The following is a 22,880-nucleotide window of genomic DNA, read 5'->3' as shown; positions in this document are numbered from 1 at the left end:
GTAAAAAAGGAAACTTGCTATTGAAAGTCAGTTACCATACTAATTTCATTGTTTGCCTCAGAATGTTCGATTACATGATGCCAGATAGGAATATGCCACATTGCCAAAACACTGGAATTCTGTCAGCTCTGTTGCTTAGTTGAAGCCTGCATGCAAATCCAAAATGGATATATTTAGCACGTAGTTTCTCTCAACTATTTACTTGAAATCATAAAGTAAAGTTTAAATTACTACCATGGCAAAAAACACACAGCATACTGTTTCTCCTTCAAACATACAAGGCCTCAAACAAAAGTGCTGTGGACCCACTCGGTCTGCACCTCCCCAAATTAACATTACTAGGGGACTGGTTAACTTCATAGGTGAGGAATCCATAGGTGTTCTGACTGGAACCCCAAGTATCCACAGAGAATAAGGGAAGTATGTAGCAAATCGATAATTAACCCCTTCGATGCTCATGACGGAACCCAGCCGTCATGAGCCACGGGTGGCGTGTGCGCATGATGGCTGGGTTCCGTCATGACCACGCCCGCGATTGGAATGTCCAGTAACGGGCTGAATTCCTGCCGCAGGCAAGGCGTTAAAGTTATTTCCCCAATTTCCAGTTGAACCAAAATATCAATGTATAGCATAGCACCTTAGTACACATTGGGAACCATTCTCCACAGAACTGAAGCTGAATAGTAAATAAGAAATATCTGGAGTGGCTGGAGCTGAACCTTTCAAAGATTAAACAAATACAATGCGGCTGTATAATGCTGAAAACGTTTTCAAGGATAACATGGTCACTGGGAAAACTACGCAGAAGTGGCTGTGTATTTATGAGTTCATTTCTATTTCACAGAAGAGTTTATCTTTTATTACAATTTCTCTACTTTGGCCAAACTGTTTTAGGTAGTCTAGCTACATACCAGCGTTTATGCAGGTCAGTTGAAAAAAAGAGTGTCTTAAAGAGCACATCCACGTGCGCATACATGCATCACTGAAGAACACAGCTTTTAGAGACTCTTTTATTTGGTATCCTTATGTACAAATCAAGAAATGTATTCCTTTTATTGACTTAATGCGCAAGCTATACCCAAACGATTTCACCTTGTAAGCTATTAATTTAAATACTGAAAATTGGCAGTGAAGCTGAAAAATGTGTGGGTTATTTTCTATTGATTGAACAAATCATCAAGTAATAATGACAAAAAGTAAAACTTCAAAAAGAAGTGCAAGACAAAGCTCCCAATTCCGAATGAGAGTTCAATACTACAAATCATTAGGTTTATATTTAAAAAGACAACTGGTACAGCGTACACTGTTGAATAGCTTTACTGTGCCTGTGCAAGAACAATCTGGTTAGAGGATCAACTACCTCAGGAAGAAGTCGTTTACAGGCACATGCAAGCCGTCATTGTGATTACTGATAAGGGAGCCAGGCTGTAAACTGAGAAGTGTCCACACATAAAGTACACAATTTTGCATGGTGTCTGCATTGGTTTCAAATGTGGATGCTTTCTTGTGGAAATTGAAAAGTCCGCAGGCTTGGTAACAAGCATTACTTTTTTGGGTGTAACTGCATACCCGCTCTGATCCTGCCACTAAAAGAGGATGGCATTAGGTCCTTCCAATTACCTTCACTTGCAGAAGCTTTTTATAATGTTTTTTATTTAATTACACAGACAAAGATATATCCTGAGATATCCATATTGTCTGATTTCCCAGAGGCATTATTTTGCACCTAGTCTCAACTTTTAAGGGCTATGGCAGTTAGAGAAAATGTTTGTACTATAAAAAGGATTGGTAAAATTATATTCTAGTAAAAATGTGACAATATAAACTATCAACTTGTTTATAAAAAAGTGCCTTCTTTTCTCAACTCACTTTATCGCCCTAACCAGTCCAAATACTCAGATACATGCATATATACAAGTCGAGTGTAGGTCCCTCGTATCATGTATCTCTTTTGTGATCTAATGTCCAGGTAGCAATTTAAAATATTTAAAAAAGCAATGCAGTACAGTTTACTTAACAGGACTTCTTTTGTGCATATTTAGTTATTAGGACTCCACTCTGTGTTCTATCATTGCAGAATGTGTGCAATTTCCTCTTTATAGCACTTCAGACAAAAATACACTTTAAGTGAGTCTTTTGTAATCTGAAGTTGGAAGATGTATGGAGCATCCCTGAAACAACGTTGCCCGGCCATATCAGACCACATAACCGAGGGTTGAGTTTTTTGGATTGTCTAAGAACTAATGATCTTGTTATTTTAAACTTGAGATTCCCAGAAGACTCCCAGCCTTCTTCACCGTTCATTCTTCTTGGGGGCAGTCTCTAATTGGCTATATGGTGGTATCTTATCAACTCTTTGGAGCATGTCCTCCGTTCAAAGTACTGAGGACAAATTTGAGTGACCACAGCATTTTATCAATGGACGTCAAGTTGAAACTCAAGGCGCTGGAGCTGTGGAATCCCAGAGACGATAATATAGTATAAAGTATATAAAGTATAATAAAACAAATGGGCATACCTTTTGGTCTAATAGAAATTTGAAATGCTTAGGGAGGCTTGTTAAAATCGCGGGCTTTGGTCCCATATAGAGAAATCCTATTACCTGGTTTGAGAAGCATTTGGCTTTATTGGGATCATGTGAAAGGAACTAACGAGCTAATGGCATTACTCACCCAGTGGCCACCTTTTGGGAGGTAAAAAGGTTAAACCGGGAACTAAATTTAAGAAGTCATCACTGACCAGGCAAAGGGAAATCAAAAGATTCAAGTGGGTAAGAATGAGAATGAAGGGATCCAAACGTAGAGGGGTGGAGAATGTAAATTGGATTAAACTGAGAGAGGTTGCACATTCTGCTAACTCACGTAAATATTGGGCTCTAATAGCTGAATACTGTGATTGTAGAATTAAGGCTGAACCCATTTTAATATCTTAATATGAGATGCAGATTGGCCCCAATATATCTCACAGTAATATGCATCAAACTCTAGGATTGAGTTCAGTTTGGAGCTAATTACGGAGTCTTCCTTGGGGAACGCTTACGCCCCCTTTATCTGCAAGGAAATGGAGTGCTTTGTTAAAGGGGCAGGGTACTCAGGCGCAAAGTGCCCGGACAGTCTACCGATAGCTATAATTAAACAAGACAGCTCCGCATGGGCTCACTTCCTTCATCCGGTGTTCTCTTACTGCTACGCACATGGACTCTTCCGTCCTCTTGGAGAGGAAGCATAGTGGTTCCACTATATAAATAGGGCCCAAAAACTTCCCCTGCCAGTTTTGTGCAGATCGGATTACTGGATACAAATGGAAAACTGTTTGCTAAGAGGATTCTTCTTCGCCTCCAGGATTGGGCTTTTGGTAATGTAGTGGCAACTTAGATAACATAACTGCCCTGCAAACCTTGATCGAAAATAATCCAATAGATAAGGGAATGGCCTTGTATGCTGCCTTTATAGCTTTCTCCACAGCTTTCGGCTAGGTGATACCGTGGAAGAAACTGGTTGCAAAGGGGATTCCTCCATACTTAATCTGATTGATCATTGCATTGCATTCCTCAACCTGGACACAGGTACTGATGGGAGGCGACCAGGGCCTGTCGAGTAAAATGGAGACACATAATGGGTTGAAGCAAGGTGCTTATTAGCTCCTCTCCTTTTCTCTCTTAATATTAATGACCTGCCAAGAAGGGTGGGGCATTGTAAAGGGGATTCACCGAAATTAGGAACAATTACATTGAGCTGTCTACATTACATGGATGACGACATCCTTTTAGATTTAACTCTGATAGGTTTACAAAGGCGTCTTAACGAGCTAGGCCATTACCCAGAAGATCATTTTCTAAAAACAAATATCTCAAGAAGTGAAATCATGGTTTTTAGCTCTCAGGGATGTAGGGTTAGGAAAAATATGAATTGGTTTCTGTGTAAAGATAAACTTGATGTAGTGAAGTTGTACATGTACTTAGAAAGAATTTTTTCAAGCATGTGTTCTAGCAGTGATCACATCGGCCAGTGCAGAAGTAAGGCAATATCTCAGGCCTCCGCAATTGGTATACTATATAAATGCTGTGGGTAAAGATATTTTGCACATGTTTTATCAGTTTACAAAATTAATATCCTGCCTGTTTTGATTTACCCTTGCGAATCAGTGGATGAACAGCAATGGGACTTTTTTAAGAAGGTGGAAAGGCAAATTTGGGGCCAAATTTGTAACCTGAATCGAGCAGCCACTGTAGCAGCCATCCGTCTCGAATTTGGGCTCCTCTCGACTTACGCATTTGCCATGGCAGCATGCCTCAGGTGGGGTAATACATTACTGAATAGTGACTTGAGCCCTATACGGGCTGCGCAAAGACAGGAAATATTTTCCTGCCTGAAGGGAAAAAGCGGTGTCTCCAGAAATTATGAGAAAGCCTTTAACTTATTCTAAATTGGGCATAGTGGCATAAGCCCTCTTCCAAAACAAGTCTTGAAATCTATAATCAAAAAAACTATTTATGAAGTCAGTCGCAAACAAGATTCTGCACTATGTTCAGGGCATTCTAGTAATGATAAAATAGTGGGGAGAAGTATGTATAAAAAAAAACAAACGTATGTTGCATGGAACCTTCCCCGAGGAGTGCGTAGAACTATCCTGTTGCATAGGTTGAATTTGATCCCCTTACGAATTATAACAGGGGCAAGGGAATAGCTAGAATGGACAGACTTTGCCACCTGTGCGGAAACCAGGTGCAGGATCTTAATCATGTCTTATTGGTTTGCCTCCCCACTACAGCCATTACGACGGTGTTTATTAAGACCAGTGTTTCTAAAGTACAACATCACTACGACAGAGGAGGCCCAGAACTGCCTCTTGGCCCCTACTTCAGAACCAGGATGTTTAAAAAAATAATAATAATTAAAAAAAAATGTTTTATTTTTTAGAAAGTATTATTATGTTGTGTTTAGCTCGGGTATGTTGAACATGGCCCCTTTTGGCAATATACTTCGCACATTATAAGTAGGAATTTAGCGCACTTTGAACTGTAAAGTTGGAAGTTGTTAGAGTATTTAAATGGTATACAACCACTTGTATTGACTCAGTACTGTATTATAATTGATTTGTGCAATCGTTTTAATATATGAGCCTTTGCACTTTATACAGCACCTACTTTTATTATATGTGGGGCCAGATGTACGACCACTCTACATTGCGACTTGCAATTTGCGCTTGATTGCGAGTCGCAATTTAGAATGTACAACAGTGTCAGGGACACTGTTAGCGATTCTCAATGGGGTCGTAAAATGTGAGGCTCATTAATATTAATGAGCTACTCGCAATTTGCAACCCCATTGGGAATTGCTGGCCCTCCCAGAGATGGATACCTGCTGGGCTCAGCAGACCTCCATGTCTGGGACCGCTTTTTAAAAAAGCTGTTTTTTTTTAAGGCAGCCCATTTTCCTTAAAGGAAAACGGGGTGCATTAAAAAAATGGTTTAACATTGTGCAGCGATGAGGCGCGCCAGACCTACCTACGGTGTCACAGTGGAGTGGCAACATGGACATGTTGATGTTCACTGAGAGGGCGGTGTATGTGCTTAGGGCGTGCCCCCGCAAATGGAACAAAGTATGGTCGGCATGGAATACATACAGAGGGGAGTTATGTGAACCGTTGCCAGAAGAAGATGACAATGTTAGCTCAGATGAGGAGGATGAGGGGGAGCGGGAGTAGCGAGAGGGCTGGGTCACAGGGAGGAAGGGTAGAGGTGGAGATCGAATATGACAGACATCAGAAGTAAACGCTATGGACTACAGATCCCGGTAATAAAGTGGAATAGACGTGATAATGATTATGGTGTGTGAATAAAAAAACCTGAACACAGTTATAAGTTATGTTTTTAAAATTAAAAATACTAGACCTACTGTTTACTACACTGGCCGCGACTTATTGGAAGTATCAAGATAGACGTATGACGCCGCCGGACCTTTGGTTGTCGGCTGAAGGGCTGTGTACAATTGAAATGTAAGACCACAGGAGCACACATGTCACGGCCGGCCTGGATGGTTGTAGTCCTGTACTACTGAATGCCTTGATTTGTCAAATAAAGGTCTTTTAAAAAAAATGGTTTAGTTTCATTTTGTGAGGGCGGATAGTGGTCCCTGGGACCACTGCCTGCCCTTAAAAAATATTTTGGGAGCCAATCACAAAGGGGAAGGGGTTCCCTGGTGACCCCTTCCCATTTGCGACTCCATTACCACCCTCTTGAATAGGATGGTAATTTGCGAGTGTTTTGCGGCCGCAATTGCGGTCGCAAAATATTGGTACATGGCTTTGCGGTTGCTATTAGGAAGGGAAGGCCCCTTGCTAAAAGCAGAGAACCTTTACCCACATTGAATTTCCCAAACACACCCACAGCTGATAAGAGCCACGTAGTTTCCCATGCTCCAAATTAAACAAACACTTGCAAAGCCAATAGGTCTTGCATTGGCTGCTGACCTTTTGGTTTGCCACTGCTTATTTATTTTGTGGTTTTGTTTTGTACGAGGGCACACACTGTATGAAACTAACGTGGTGCAAAAGCCAACATATATTTTATGTAAAAGCACACATTGCACTAGTAGTTCCTGGCACTGAAGGAAACTATTTATTGAGCGAGTGTGCATATTGTGCAACAGCAGAATGCCGTCACTCATAGTCTAGTAAACCAATGACTGAAGTAGACTGACCCTCTGCACAAATAACAAGGAAAAGGTACAGATGTGGTGTGGGTGAGGTTCCACTGGCAGTCATATCCTGTTCTGTCACTGTACAGTGACATTCAAACCCTCTAAAGTTCTCCATATCAAATCTGTACGAGGGAAAACAGCTGGCTCTGGTACAGATATATTACCTGCATATACGAACTGTAGCAGCCTCCTACTGCCGGCTCCGCCACAGGAAATAAAAGAAAATACGCAAGCCTTGTCTAACTTTACCTTTTCTTACATATCCTGAGGTAGGCAATTTTCTGGCCCCTGGTTTCAATTGTTTTGGTGCTAAATAAAGATGTAGAGAAAGATGCCCACATTGCTGTATCCTACAATGCAGCTAGTCCATCTTTGCCACTCTTAACAGCCTTTGTAATTGAATGAATCACCTTTTGTTGGTAACACCATATCAAAACCAACAAAAGGACCCAATCCCAATACTTCAGCCTAAATAGCATATTTTACCGTGATACTGCTTTTCAACATTTACAAGTAAAGTTCAACATAGGTCCTTAAAAAAAAAAACACGCTCTACACAAAAAGACGATAATGGCGGGAACATTCCAAGAAAAGGATGGAAAAATGCAACAGAGAGCTACCGACTGATGCCAGTCCACTAAGTTAACGATAAATAAAGAGATTCAAGCTCGAGGAGATTTACTTGTTAGAAGGCTGATTAGAAGAATGAAGAAGGAGTCAAAAGGGGAGCAAACCCTCAGAACCAAGGGGAAGAGATATTTGGTTGATTTTTAAGAATGGAAAGTATGTCAAACACAGTCAACCGCTTATCACTGTGAAAAGATGGTTCTGCAAATTAGGACATAACTACTATTTGGAGTGTACCAGCAGATCCAGGACACTCATACTTTCATTACATATATTATCAATGAGAAGCATTGTGGATGACTGCTCGGTGTGTATGATATACACAAAGGACAAACTACCTTTGCTCTGTGAAATCACAGGATGCAGACTAGACCCCTCAAGGTGAGACGGTACTCTTAGATAACTGATACAACCTCAACTGCTGGTTGCAGGGTGTTCATACTGTTTAGAACCAGAAATAAAATCATATAGGCAGAAAGTCGGGCACAGTCAGAGAAACAAAGACACACCCACTGACACACTCACTCTTAAAGACAAAACAGACAGTTCTTGGTCTAATCTGATCACCCAAGAAACTACTGAAGGGTTCGAGATGCCCCTGCTTTACTTATAAAACCCAACTGTCACACTAAGAAAAAATGTAGTCAGGGAAAAATGAGAAAGCCAAAAGGTGCTACAGTGTCATTGATTACCTGATAATTTATGTCAAGACATGTCTGACATCATAAATCCAATATCAGCAAAGTAAATCCATCAGTATTTTCACAATGCGAGTTTTATAATCTGTAAAATATCACAATCTATCAGTCACTGAGATATCACGAAGAGCTAATCAATTCTCAGACTATGTAGGCTAGCAAAGACATCTCTGCAACAAATAGTCTACAGGCCTAAGAGACCAAATACCAAACACAGTTGCTAACAAGGTATGAATACAGAAGATCCGCCGACCACGTGTTTCTGATGGAAAAATAACGAGCATGCACAGAACCTGCCAGACCTGCTCATAAACACACAGTCTCCCATTCAGCCGAACAGCCCCAAGCGCACTCTGCGATGAAGCAACCGCGATGAAAGGGCGTGAGTGGTAGGATCTTGGCGCATGCCAAGGGATGGAGCAGTACAAGTGTTTTATATTTTCAGGCGAGCCCTCTGGATCATGTGTGACTTGAGGCGAAAGTTTGGAATTCAAGGAGCTAGAGAGGAGAACATTCAGGAGTCATGATGGGGTGGTCTAGCAAATTTTCATGGGATAGTGTAGGATAGCATTTTATTATTATGAAGCATTGGTAAAGTGACCGCAAAACTCGCATTCCTGTCTAAATATGTGATCACTTCTATCAATAAACTGGACACTGTATTTCTACACAGAGTGGGTTCCTTCGGTGCAATTAATTGTCAAAATTTGTGTCAACTAAACCCAGGGCTTTAAGTGGGCCGGGACTCACCGGTGCTGAGCACCGGCACTGTTTTTTAAAGGAGTTCTCGAAACGGGTCTCTATCGGGCTCTGTTTTGTCCCCTGGCACAGACGGTCCGTCTTTTTTCCGGCCTGCAGTGCCAGCAGGCACATTGATATGCGCTGCTCACACTGCTCACATCTCACTAGTGGAGAAGTTACGACATGACATCAAGGCAGGTGAGCATTGTACGGGGAAGGGAAATCCTTTAACCCCTCCCATGCTCGTGACGGAACCGTTCAGTCACGAGCCTCGGGTGGGCTGTGCTGGTGACGGAACAGTTCCGTCACGACCCTCTTGCCGCGCCTGCGCTAACGTTCTCTAGCGCGGGCGGGGCCGTGATGGAACCGTTCCGTCACAAGCACAGCTCACCCGCGTGCCGTGACGGAGCGGTTCTGTCACGAGCCCGGGACCGCCGCACGGCCCCCCCACCCCCTTAGCACTGCGGCGGAATAGCCGCCGCAGTGAAGGGGTTAAAGAGAGTCATTTTCTCTCCGGATTTCCCTTCTCTCAGGAGCAGCAACATTGTTGTTGTGTCACCAGGGCTTTAGGTGGAAGCTTTTTCAATATTGTATTCAAGCCATAGTTGCTGCTAACAACCATTGACAAAGCCAATAGTCCTGACTTCTTGTAGGTATGATGTTACTTGTATCATTTCTGGATTCAATGACATAAACGGCAAAATACAAGTTGGGCGGCACACTACTAAGCACAGATTTTCTGCATACCTCTTTTTAATCCACGCACTTTTGAGCGACCCCCCCAGTTTTTTCATCCCACTTAGAGCCCTGAATAAACCCACGTGTGAACCAGTATGGGTCTTTGTTTCAAGTCCTGTCTCCACTGAAGCGTGCCAAAAAAGCATGGCGAGCTGTTTCACTTGTAAGCAGTGAAAAGTGCCAGCCTACTTATGAATGCATTGGCTTTGTTGCCAAATAAAAAGGCATGGTAACAAAACAGACAACAGACAACAGACAGCAAGAATAAACCACCATCAGTATGTGTCCAATGAGAGTAAGTGGTGTTCTTTCGTGATACAGATAAACACAGGCAGCTAAGTTTACCTTTTGACAAACATAATGATACCTGCTCACCTTCCAGCTCATATTAACCTTTTATCTCGCTAGGCAGATGTACAGGTATTGGTATGCAGAATTCTAGCCAGTAAATGCGGGTCTACACAGTTATTCCCCATTCTGTGATGTTTAACTCTTAGGCAGCACATACTTCAAATCAAGCTCCTTGAACACAGTGGAACATGTCATATGTTATTAAACTGCAGCAAGTGGACATAGAATTAACAGTAGTTTAATGATTTAAGACTTACGTTTCTCATCGTCAGCATGAACCAGAGATGCTGCTCTCGATAAAACATCCAATGGTGTTTCCATTCCTTGCAAGACCCTAAGAAAGAAAACAGACATTTGAACACAATTCCAAGCATGAGCGTAAAAAGAAAGTAATAAAAAAGAGAGATGACTCGATAAATCATTACTCTGGGCCAGAATGATGGGCATATGGCATTAAGCAGAATTTAAGAGCTAATGCCAGTTTTTTTAGTTTTGTTTTTTAGTTTTATATGGCGTGAACTAGACCCGAGCTTTTTACATGGCGCTTTACATGAGCACCAGTTTCGTTACGAATGGACACATTCATTGTTGTTAGGTACGGGGAGATTAAGTGATTTCCCCAGAATCACAGGATGTTGAACGTCGCTGCCGAGACTCGAATGGGTTCCCCAGCTTCGAGGTCGACCGCTCTAACCGTGAGGCTACATCCTCTTCCCACCCTCTCCCGCTTTGTTTTAGGATCCTCAAGGGTCAGCCAAGCGTTCAGGAAGGGAAACCAACAGGCCAGTGAGGCAAGACCAATTAAGTGGAAGGGTCTACTTTTCATTTCAGTGAAGCAAGCAACCAAAACTGAATTGACTAAATAGATAGTACGTAATGATAGGGAGTGACATGTTTCTTATAAACATAGGTCACAAAAAGCAATTGTTTCAGCCAGCTAAAATCAGCACAGACCTAATTATTGTTTGTGAATTTGGCAATGACGTACATCAAAAACACCATCTAGCAGAACTGTACACAAATGAATATTCAACTACCTTCGGTTGAAAGAGTGTAGGATGAGTCAGAGAGGTAAAAGCAAACCACTAAACAATGTGCTGGTCTCGGCATCGCAAGATTGAATCCCAGCTAGGCAAATTCAGACTTTCATCCTTCCAAAATCGATAAAATCAGAACTATAAAACTGATAATAGCAACATTTGTTATGTTTAGGGCTTAGAAACAGCAGAGGTGTAGTAGATAATACTATAAAATATTATTAGAAAAAGCTTTGAGGCTTGCAAGGGGTAAGTAACAAAGCACTACACAAATAGTAGAACAAATACGAATAATAGTGATTATGATAGCAATAATAATCTCAACTCGTCAAGGGTTAAGAAACCGTTTTCATGCATTTCCAGAACATATAGAAGAGAAGGAGCAGAGCCTATTAGCTTCTTTAACATTGGTAAGAATTAGTATCAGCTTTAAAGTGTAACTCAGGTCTAACTTAAGAATGGTTTTGAAAGATTTCTACAGACTTGGATAAGCCAAGATACTTGTGACTGTAGGAAAAAAATCATCCAACTGTAATTGTTAAACAAAATAATATTAAAGAGGTCATTAAATTATTCATTTAAAAGTTTTATTAAACACTAGAGTTCAGCTTCGCCGGTAAATTAGACTTCTATTTGTCCAATTATTTCACACCCATTAATATATGCAATGGCCCTCTTCACAAAAGTGTCACGACTGGCAAACTGCTGCCAGTTTGATGGATTTCTGCGATCGTATAGTATTGGGTAGGGGAAGAAAATGGGCCGGCGCGATGCAGTGCTTTGGCTAACCACCCAATCTGGATAGTGTGGGAATAGACAAACACTGTTCATAGCATACTTGTGGAGATATATCCACCCCAACCATGGAAAATCGACTGCAACAGAAAGCAGCAATACGTGTGATTTCAGAAAGGGAAAAGATATGGAACAAAACCATATTTCTAAAAGGAAAAGGAAGGTTTTCTACACCTGGAAAAAAACTTTCCAGGTGTAGAGACCAATAGTTTCACGTGCTCCTGCACATGTCTGCAACACATAATGCTGAGAATGGCCTCACTCTTCTGATCACTTGAGTCAGAACCCCCAACCTTTTGTTCAATACTAGTTTGTTTTTGCCAAACCCAGATAAGAGCCTCCTAGAAGATTTGAGAAAGGTGAACTCCTGACATTACTCTTCAGGAGTACACAGAAAGCATCAGTCCAAGCTTTCCATGTGCCCAAGATATGTTTCCATCTATGAAAGCTTATAGTGTCTGCAAGACAGTAGAATTGTTGGTTGCAACTTATGGAGAAATAAGGGCTGCTTTGTGGACACAGTCTCTGGTCGCCACACTACTGATCACTGAAGCAGGATTGAAAGAAGGTTTTACGTTCCCAGAATAATCAGCTTCTTGAAGAGTTTCCTTCCTGTAAATTCCAAGGTACTGTGCAACTTATTCATCACTCCAAACCCCTGCTCGGTGATGATGGAAAAGATGATAAGGGAATGAAAATGCATAAGGCTGGGCTACGAGTACAAAACAATATCTCCTCCAGAAGAAGAGCTTGAAAATCAAACTCTTCTCACTTGAAAATATAATTCCCAGGATGGTTCCATTTCTAAGAAAATTGTATCTCTTAATCAGAGGAGACAGAAGCTGAGATCCATGTGGCTTCCAAGCGATAGTCACGTTATCATAGGAGAATGGATCACTTGTCCTGCCTTGAGTTTTTGTCCTTGCCCCATCTCCAACAGAATAAAACGCAATGTTGAGAGATGGAGGTAATTTTAAGTTCACCGTAATCACACCTTCACTATCACTGGTCACTACTGTAAACACCAGTAGGTCTCTTTCCAGGAGAAGGAAAGCATACAGAAAGACCCAATGATTATGCTTTTCTCATAGGTAAATAAGTGGAAAATCAATATATACCTCTATGGTATCAACTGTGAATGAGGGTTTTTTGAGACGGCTAATAACCCAGACCCTGGTAATACTACAGGACAAGCGATCCATTCTCCTATGATAACTTAAGAAAATGTATCTTGATTCATAGAAGTAACAAAAGTAAAGCTTTAGCAGGAGGATTGCTCCTTGTTGTAAACAACATTTGAAACTATTTTGTAAAAAATCTATTTTATCTTTCAGGTACACAAACTGAAACAGATTTTTTTTTAACTGAGCAGATTATATGTTAATTACATTTAATGGATCAGCACGTGACCAAATTAGGAAACCAGATGATAAAAGTATACCCAAGCAAAGGCTATGAGAACCACGGTAAAGCCATTGCTGATTTACTCTGTTGCTCCCCACTAAGAGAATATCTCAAAATAACTGCATACCATAAAGAAGATATGTGTACAAGCTTTTGACCGATTTGATTCAGGACATATGAATGCAGTTGTTCCTGCTAAAAAAGCAGGTTGAAGACAGAGTGAAAGATGATTTTCGTATCACAAATTCCCACTTACCAATGACCTCCCACAGAACGTTTGTACCTCGATTGGTGGACCTACCCCATCCACAGCTCCTAGGCTATCCCTGTATCTGAGAACTGTGAAAGGATCTTCAGCGGAGCACCCTCGATAAATGCCTTTGAGATGAAAAGCTTGTGATGGGGGTAATGGAAAGCAATTAGCAAAAAATCAGTACATAACCCACGACTATTATAACGCTTGTTGCAACAGAAAAGTCCTCCACATGGTAATGGGTGTGCACCCTTGCCCTGAGTGCCCCAACTGTACTTATGTCTGAGTCCCTAATGCTGCTTTTTGTTTGCATAGGTAAAAATAGATCACTCAGGTGCACCATGACACAGGCCAGTCTCACGGATTGTGGTGTTGTTGGGCCAGGAGGGGCACCGAAGCGCTACCCTCAAAGTGGTGAATGGTTAGTGCCTTTACCAGACATCAAGCGCGATAGCTCACTCATTTACGGTTCTGCTGCTGTGTGCTTAACTCACCCATGGCTTACATCGATTTTTTTTGCAGTACTGCACAGTGAAAATGTGGTGTACATGTGCTGGCTGTATGTGTGCCTGTGAAGGGTGCCATACAGGGCAAATGCAGTTTTCTGCAGTGTATGTTATATGCATGTGCTAGGTGACTCTACTGCATTATGAAACATAAGGAAGAAGAGTATTTTCCCCAGGCAGATTAGTGTATTGCGGCATTCCTGTAAGCTGAATTCAAATGGGCTCTTCAACTGAGAGAGAGGTCACAAGGAAGGGGGCTTGGCACACCTCAGGAAGGAGATGGGGCTGATAAGAGAATCGTAGAGTAGGACCAGTGCCCTGTGCTAATCTTTTGATATTTCTTAACATCAAAAGGGGGAAGGAAGAGCAAAATGTTTTATGAGGTCCTAACCTTTTGATACACATATCACGGTGGCTGACATTCTGGTGTGAACTGTAGTCACTCACATGGCCTGTGTTGTGGGGCTACCAGGGTTGGGAGTCACTCCAGCTGTGCTTTCTGGAGGAAGAGAGGCCAGGGGAGTGGGCATTTCAAAAGAAGGCAGACCACCAGCATAAAATTCAAAGTTATTGGCTCTAAATCACATTTGGTGTTTGGAAATGGACGATAGGAAGGGGAGCTTGAGACCCCAAAAATAGTGAACTGTTAAGACATTCCCACTAGTCCCCCTCCGCCAACACACTATGCAACAGACAACGTAGGCATCTTGAATGAGCCACAAAGAGCTGCTGGCCGCTGCAGCTGCACGGCCGGGTGCGAGGAACTCAAAGACCGACTAGAGCAGCAAGCCGCAGCCTTGGACAGCGAACTCCCACGAACCAATAGCTGCCTCTCCAGCACCCAGAGAGGGGCCACGCTCCGAAGCTCCGGTCGCTCCAATCCTGCAGGTGCAGATAAGGCAAATTTAGGGCCAGCTTGATTGCTAGATAGCGCTTTGGCCCTGGAACACTTTTTACTTTAAGAAAGAGTTGGAGTGGAACTCTTGATACTTGGACTACTAGTGAGGCTTACTCTGGATGTTGCCTATAGTGTGGCAAGTATTTCTGTGGAAGTGGTTTGTGAATGTTGTATTTTCCTTTGTTTTTATAAAGATAAAAAAATATACTCCTACATAAAAGTGAGCATTTGACTGGACAACAAATTATTGCTGCTGCTCCGTGTATTTTGAATTGCGAGCCTGCATTCACCCCCTGTTTTACTACCTCCCCCCAAGGGAGACTCAGACTGCTCGGAACAAGTAATTCCTGAGAGTCAAGTGCTGATGAGGTACTTTGCCCAGTTGCTCCAGATTCACAGTAGTTCAGGGTCTAGGACACCCAGAGCAAAAGGCCTCAACACCCATGGTCGGGCCCAAGAACCCTTTCTCTGTAATTCACTCAACTGGTTTTTCAAATGACATCAAGGTCTATCAAATATCTGAAGCAAATAAAATTGCAGTATTGCTTCATTAATGTTGTGGGAATTTTGTAAAGTGCAAACACTTGCCCTTAATGATTTCTGGTGCTGAAATTAATACATTGAAAGGGAGCCGGTGATGTGCCAAATTCTTGTGTTAGATTTGGAATAGACAAATTTTGATCTTGCTCCTCATGCAAATTTCCAATGATCCGCCACTGCACACTTGAAATGGTCTAAACTGTTTCACAAGCAGATTGTTCCATTGAAAGACAATGATCACCCAAGTGTCTTTTCCCAACTCTCGGTTTAAACTCAAGACATGTGGTGCTTTCCCACCAAAGTCATCTGGGCCTTGGAAGGAACCTTAGAGAAAGTGTATTGTGGGGAAGCAGACATTTAGAAAATTATAAGATGGCATCTTCTGTACACAAGCAAATGACAGTGAAATTAAAATGTCAACAATATTTCCAGCATAGTCTTGACTTTGTTTGCCAGTATGTGGAACCAAATGACCTGCTGGCCAATACATTGAACGCATTTCTTACACCTCTCCAGGCAATATCATAGTATAAAAAAAACGATATAGCGAAAAGCAGCATGTGCAGCTGGACTACCAATTTCCCTCTGGACACCACACACATTGGCCTGTCCAACACCTGAATCCAGATTGGATTAGGGATGTTGAACTATTAATAAGCACTGGACCTGTGTCCCAAAAGACCACAAATCCTTTACAGTGCACTTTGGGAAATAAGGTCCACGTCAGGATTCAGCAGCAGGTTCCTGGTAGTAAAAGCATAGGGCCACCCAGCAGAAGCTGCAAACTCCTTTGCTGAGATTCCAATCGACATGAAAATCTGGGCTTCCATAATGCCTTTGGTAGCAAAATCTGCATTTTCACTAAGTCTGCATGCGAATTAAAGATGTCCCCTGCTTTTACCAGGCAACTGTCCATTGTGAGGAGACATTTCTGCTCGCACCAACCACCCCGCAAGAGAAAGCTACACAGTTGGAGCAAGAAAACAAGAAACTATGCATACAACAGTTAGCCCAATATCAAACACATTGTATTCTATGCATACTCCAAGGTGTCAGCATCCTTCGGTCGTAAGTCAGTGACGCGGGAACCTTCACTCATTTGCTTCCCACATAGTCAAGAATTACGTCAGGAGTTTTTTATTCTCGCCTCATTCCTATTGGTTGTTTGGGTGTATCATCTTCCCTCTACTGAGATGGATAAGGGTCTATATCTGGCAAGTACACTCTGTCATCGCGTTTAGTTGTTTATTTAATCCGTGTCTCATCTACGCATTCTTTTACACTGCGGCCGGCATTTTATTGCGTTCAAACCTATTGGCTTTGGCAGTGCTTGCATTGCTTAGCCCAGATAAAGCCAGCTAACGCTTACAATGAATTAGGGAACGAATTGGTTGGTTGTTTTGCTCATGAGCTGTGGCGCGGAATGCTCCATCTGTTCAGGAGGCAGCAGCACGCTTGAGCAAGTCTTGGCCGCGGTACGCAACACCCTGTGCCGGGAAAAGTCTGCATTTCTGAAAGGGTAATTTGTAAACAGAGAAACAATGTGCGGCTACTACCACCACTCCAGCCTGCCTCTGCACTGCATCCCCCAGCTGACATTCCAGGGATGCCTGGGAGGGAGGGAGGGGGAGGCGGCGTGCTCAGCACTGCAGCAACAGCAGACAAGGCACAGCCTGCCAGGGCTCACCTCGGCTGCGAGCTCCGTGCCCGGCGCGTCCCTCTGACTCACATGGCACCGTCTCCCCTGGGCGTAGACCGAGCCCATTTTAGCGCGCGCATATCCTGCTTGTTTGTCTTGGTCGAAAGTGCACCTTGGTGCTGCACGGAAGCAGAGCAGATAAAACCAGACGAGACCGTTGGCTGGCCTACAAGTGCACTTTCCCACAGACGATGTTTTGCTGTGTTTTAAATTAGAAGGGCAGCTCAAGGGCGTAGTTAGGATAAAACAATCCCTTCCACGATAAACACGTGTATGTTGGTTGAAAATCGATTTTTGGATTATCCTGTCACCCCCTGGTTTTAAAGGGATGTGGTAAGAGCCAACCTATCGGTTTCTTGGGAACCTCCCATGACGGACTACAGACAAACAGCAACACAAATATGCTTGCCACGATTAGACATCATCCCCTAAAAGATGTTTTTAAATGGCTAGCCGGGGCATTCAGAGTGCCCAGGGCGCAAGCCTACCATCCCAGGCTTGCAGCTCTCCTGAGATATTCATATATTTCTAAGGATTAAAAACGAATTCGTCAGACCTGCCCGTCCTCCAAAAACAACCACACGTATATGGTGTGTGGGTGAAAGTTAGAGCGTAAACAGAACATTCCATTCCACTGTTTTCAGCTCGTCGGTGTCATTCCATACATAGATCAATCATGTGTAAATCCTAGCCTTAATCCTAGTGCGGAAGGGCCTAGAAAATTATGACGAAACTGACCTCAAATATTGGGAGGGGAGGGGGCAAATTTGTGATTTAATGCGAACGGAAGGATGGAACATGGCTGTTGTTATACATGCATTACATGATCATACATGCATTCATAAACACATTTACATAACGCTCATAAATTCACTCATGCACCTGCCCACTTGTATTGTCCAATGAGTGTTGATTAATATGTTGACGTATGGAATGTCATTACAGAATTTATATGAGGTCACAAAATGTTCCTGTCAGTGTTGGTGAAGAAATGCTTTAGAGCTGGTGGCTTTACTCTGATGATTGTATGTGGGCCTACTTGTTTCATACTTGAAGAGTAAAGAAGCTTTTAGTAACGCTGTCGTCTATGACTCTCCATAACTATCGCCTCTATGCATTCCAAGTCAAGGCGACATATAGATGGCAGCACTGTTCCTCGTTCCTGCCGGTCAACCCCAATGGGTTCATTAGCTTCTTCCAGATTTCCCCCAAACATCTGAGACTCAATGTTTCATCCTATGAGCTTCACAAGAGACACCCTCCCCTTGATGTTGTTTATCTTTAGTAAGTGTGAGTAACTAGCCCCCAAATTACCACACAACACGGCAAATTGTTCACCTTACAGGTATGTTACTCAAGCAATTTCAACCAACACGAAGAAATCCAGGGTGCTTTTTGAAACATTAAGCCCGGTGATCTAATATGCAGAGTTGGACCCTGACAGCAGAATACCGTTTATTTTCTATGCACACGTCTCTCTACCTGTTAAGTGTTTAAAACGTCATGTGTGACGTCTTAACCCATCGCTAGATTTTTAGGCAACAGGTCTTTGCAAGCTGGTGCCTCTAGGCCCTTGCTTTGCTATAAAAAGAAAATCAAAACTGCTAGGAATGTGTATGCAATGTCCGATTCCTACTGCGAACTGAAAATGGCCCACATAACGCTTCAAATGTATAGATTTCCAAACGTGTTGCACTGGAAGACTCCAAGATTCAGGGTAATGGGACTATAATTGGGGTTTGGGCAGTGTAGGTTTGCTGAAAGAGTACAGCACACTCTCAACAAGTCTGACAGCCAATCCTGTTGATACTAGGAAATGTGCACACTTCACAGTCTGAACCAGCAACCACTGCACATAAGCTACAAAAAATGGCCAACTTGCAGTGTAAAGAATGAACATGTACTATCAAAAGAAAATCATCTTTAAAAACAAAGGGAATGAAGAGTCCATCGCTCAATTTCACAGGTAAAGTCAAGCGCTACAGAAGACACAAGCAATGGGTCTTAACTGATTGGGTCATGGTGCACGTAAGGGGCTTATAACAACCTAGTGCAGCTTCGGGGGGGAGGCTGGAGCTGTAAGAAACGGGTTCAAGGAAGGTTAGAAGCTGGGTGGTACTGGGCAGCAGGAGGGGGCAGGCACTTGGCATGCAGACTCAGAAAGTAGGGTGGCTGATTGGAGCATCCAATGCAGAAGACAAAGGGGCTGGGTCAACAACAAGCCTGTGGTGCTACATACAGGAAGCAAACTATCAGCACTGGGGGTACGGGTGAAGGTGGCAGCCTGCTGGACAACGACAGGCACAAAGTTATGGGACAGCGACAAAAAAAATGGCCCGGAATGGCGACATGCAATGGGTCTGGAGCCACAGTAGAGCTTGAGCTACAGGGACATGAGGCTGCTGCAGGACAAGCATAGGGCAGCCGGAGTTGGGGGGGAGGGGGGGGGGCTTGCAGCAGACGGGAAGCAGTGACGGATGCAACAGTCAGAGAGACAGTAAATGCATCAATAGGAAACATTAGATCCCGCCACCAAATGTGGCATAAACACGAGTAAGGTAAAGGGCACTGGGCTGCAGGTGCATGCTTATTCCGAGCCTGTCCGCGCAGCAGGGATACATACGATTCTCACTAAGCTGAACACTAGCCTATGTGCACTTGTCCCCGAACTCTCTTAAAAGTGAAACAAAGAGCCCTGATGCAGATTCACAATACCATTTATCTGTGCCCGGCGACCAGCACCAACTCGGCTTCCCACCTTTTCGGGCGGCAGAACATATCCTGCCAACTCTGTCCTGACCAGGCAAACTCACCAAGCTTGCACTGCCCGGGCTCTCTGTCCGCGGCACTGGAGAAAGCCTCACTTTTTTGTTTCTGGTTTGTCAATCCTCTGAAACCGTGAAAAAAACGGGGAAGCAAAGCGGCGCTGCCGGTCCAAGAAGTGAAAATCCGAAGTCAGAACCACCTTCCAGGGAGCCCTGAGAGCAGAGCATGCCGCGCCTCCAGCCCCTCACTGGCTGCATGGAAGACCAAGCCAGCTGTCAAAGCCACGCCCACTGCCATCCTATTGGGTAAAGGAAGCTCTTTCCTATAGGTTGAAGTAAAAACGTGGTCTCCCTTGCACACGGTCTGGAATTTGTATGCTGCAGAACTATGCCAAAACTTCAACCGACTTTCTCTACAATCACAACAAAGGAAACGTGTTTCTATTGGTTGACGTGAACCCATTTTCTATTGGTTGAAGAAACACATGGCTTTATTGGATGAATGATTATGTTTCGTATAGAACACATTATATAGAACTGCAATAACGTAGGCGTTCCGCAAGCCGTCTGCTCTTGGGTAGGCGGGATGTATTGTATAGCTTAGCCGTTGATCATTACAGTTTCGTATGCAGAGGGAAACAAAGAGAGACTCCGCTCATGGAGTCGTCACGATTGTTTGCTTATGTTGAATTACTGGCTGTTCATCTGAATCATGCCTTATTTAATCATACAGAGCAATGATTTAAATAGGCGTGTGCAGTCACAGATACTGAGTGCCCTGCACTTATTTAATTTGAGAGTGCCTATACACTTCTCAGTTGGTCAGGGATATATATATATATATATCTCTCAAACCATACAAGTTGCCTGCTGTAGGTGGAGCCCACACGAGTAGGTAAGTAGTGCTTCTCTTTATTGAAGATTGCAGCATGCAGGGTCTCGCCAGATTCTTCTGTCCTACCCGACGCGATTCATACTCAGTTAGCACTTAATCATGGGCTTAGGACGAATCAAAAATTTGCTAGCATTCGCGACAAGAATTTTCAATTCTATTAAGGACACGGAGGCAAGGATTATGCTTCTCAATCTTTACTGCATAAAACACAGCAGCCAATGAAAATGGATATTTTCCTAAAAAACAGTAAATAAACTTCATTTCTCATGAGTACACATGAGTATAGGCACGCCCCCATAGTCCATAAGAATGCCTTGCGTGCTCCCATCATCCTCTTTCTTTGAGGCGAAACAAGTTCAACGAAACTTGAACAGTCACAACTCCTCCAACGTGGAAGAACATCTGTAGGTCAACATCCTGACATTCGACGTCGTTCAATCCGACTTCTTATCAGATCCTGAAAGAAAGGAATAAAACCACAGTAATCACTGGATAATAGGGTGGGCAAGCTTATTACATACTGTACATTAAGCCGGGTGGGATAATCCTGGCCTCCGTGTCCTTAATAGAATTGAAAATTCTTGTCGCGAATGCTAGCACATTTTTGATTCTATAACAGGACTGGAGGCTTCAGATTATGCTAGTTTAACGCTGATTAAATACCACTGAAGTAATATCTCCCACCGGCTTATAATAAAACGTTTTAAACGTTGATTCAGAAGACCAATCTGCACAACGCATTATATCTTGGATAGTTGAACCTAAACCATATGATTTCGACGCCATAGCGCCTCTCACTGAATGAGCACCAAAGATCTGTGTATCAACACCGGCTTCTTTCATATTGAAGCGAAGCCATCTGGCAATAGTGGCAGCTACCACCGGTTTAAAAGGCTTTTGAATCGCAATCAACAACCAAGTACAGCCCTGCGGCCGCAAGGCCTTGGTACATTCCTCGTAAACCTTCAAACATTGGACCACACATAATTTTTCATTATCAGGGAAAGAATTGTAAGAAATATGTCTGGACAATGTTTTAGTGCGACCTGTAATATGGAAAGAAACCCCTTCCGGGGTAAAAACTCTACCTGTTACGTCGAGTGCTCTCACATCTGAAGATCTTCTGCAAGACGATAAGCAAAGCAACATGGCCAATTTCGCCGACAATTGTTTCCTAGACAGAAGAGCATTGGTCGGCCATTTGTTAAATAACGAGATCACTAAAGAAACGTCCATAACCTGGTATACTTGGGTTTGGGAGGGTTAGCCACCCTGATTCCTTTCAATAACTTGCAAACCACTGGGTGCATGCCTACCGGTTTCCCGTTTACCTGAGCATGCCCCGCCGAAATAGCGGAACGAAAATTATTGACCGATCGGTACGCTAAACCGTCTGCAGCTTTTTCAGACAGAAAATTCAAAACTTGGGGTAACTCTGCCCCCACAGGATCCAGGTGTCGTCCCACGCACCAATCCACCCAGTTCTTCCAGGCTGCGGAATAACGTTTCCTGGTGGAAGGTGCCCATGCCTGCTTGATGAACTCGGCAGTTTTGCTCGAAACTCCCGGCAACTGCCACTGTTCCCGGAAAGCCTCCTTGCCATCAGCGACAGCCTGCCCTCCAACAGCAACGGATGTTGCTCCTGACGAGGGCCCTGCAACAACCATTTTGAGTCCGGTAGTAAACATGGACGATCGCGACTCCACTGTAACAAGGTGGGAAACCATGCCTGTGACATCCACCACGGAGTCACCATGACTATTTCCGCCCGTTGTCTGATCACTTGAGTCATCACTCTGGGAATCAACAAGAACGGGGGAAAGGCATACTGAATCCCTTGAGACCAATCCTGCAGAAAGGCATCGGTCGCTGCCGCCATCGGGTCCGGTCTCCAGCTGAAGAACCGGGGAATCTGATAAGTCAATCTGGAGGCAAACAGGTCTCTCTGAAAAGGACCCCAAATCGCTTGTAGCCAGTGAAATATCTGGGGAAGCAGCTTCCAGTCGCTGTAATCCCCCAAATGTCTAGAATTCCAGTCCGCCACCTGATTGGCCTGACCTGGGATGTATTCTGCTATTACCGAGATTTGATTCTGGAGGCAATAGTGCCAAAAGTCCTTGGCTATTTAGACTAGAAGAGACGACCTCGTGCCGCCCAACTTGTTGATATACCTCACCGCGGACACGTTTTCCAGACGGAGGAGGATGCAACAAGATGTCTGCCGCGGGGATA

General features: G+C 43.4%; 1 protein-coding gene across 1 annotated transcript in view; it reads right to left on the bottom strand.

Annotated features, from left to right (window-relative positions):
* The window catches only part of VGLL4 (vestigial like family member 4), a 331,581-nt gene extending 311,423 nt beyond the window's left edge, over positions 1-20,158 (bottom strand). Inside the window, exons 1-2 of the mRNA XM_086938956.1 lie at positions 19,802-20,158; positions 10,114-10,190 (exon numbers count right to left, since the gene is read on the bottom strand). Coding sequence (XP_086795082.1) covers positions 10,114-10,177 — 64 coding nt within the window. The 5' untranslated portion in view covers positions 10,178-10,190; positions 19,802-20,158. The remainder of the gene's footprint in view (positions 1-10,113; positions 10,191-19,801) is intronic.
* Between the last annotated feature and the right edge of the window lie 2,722 nt (positions 20,159-22,880).

Source organism: Lissotriton vulgaris, chromosome 9 (assembly GCF_964263255.1).
Source record: "Lissotriton vulgaris chromosome 9, aLisVul1.2, whole genome shotgun sequence".
NCBI lineage: Eukaryota > Metazoa > Chordata > Amphibia > Caudata > Salamandridae > Lissotriton > Lissotriton vulgaris.
Note: the sequence above shows the minus strand (reverse complement) of the source record. Positions and strands in the feature narration are given on the sequence as shown.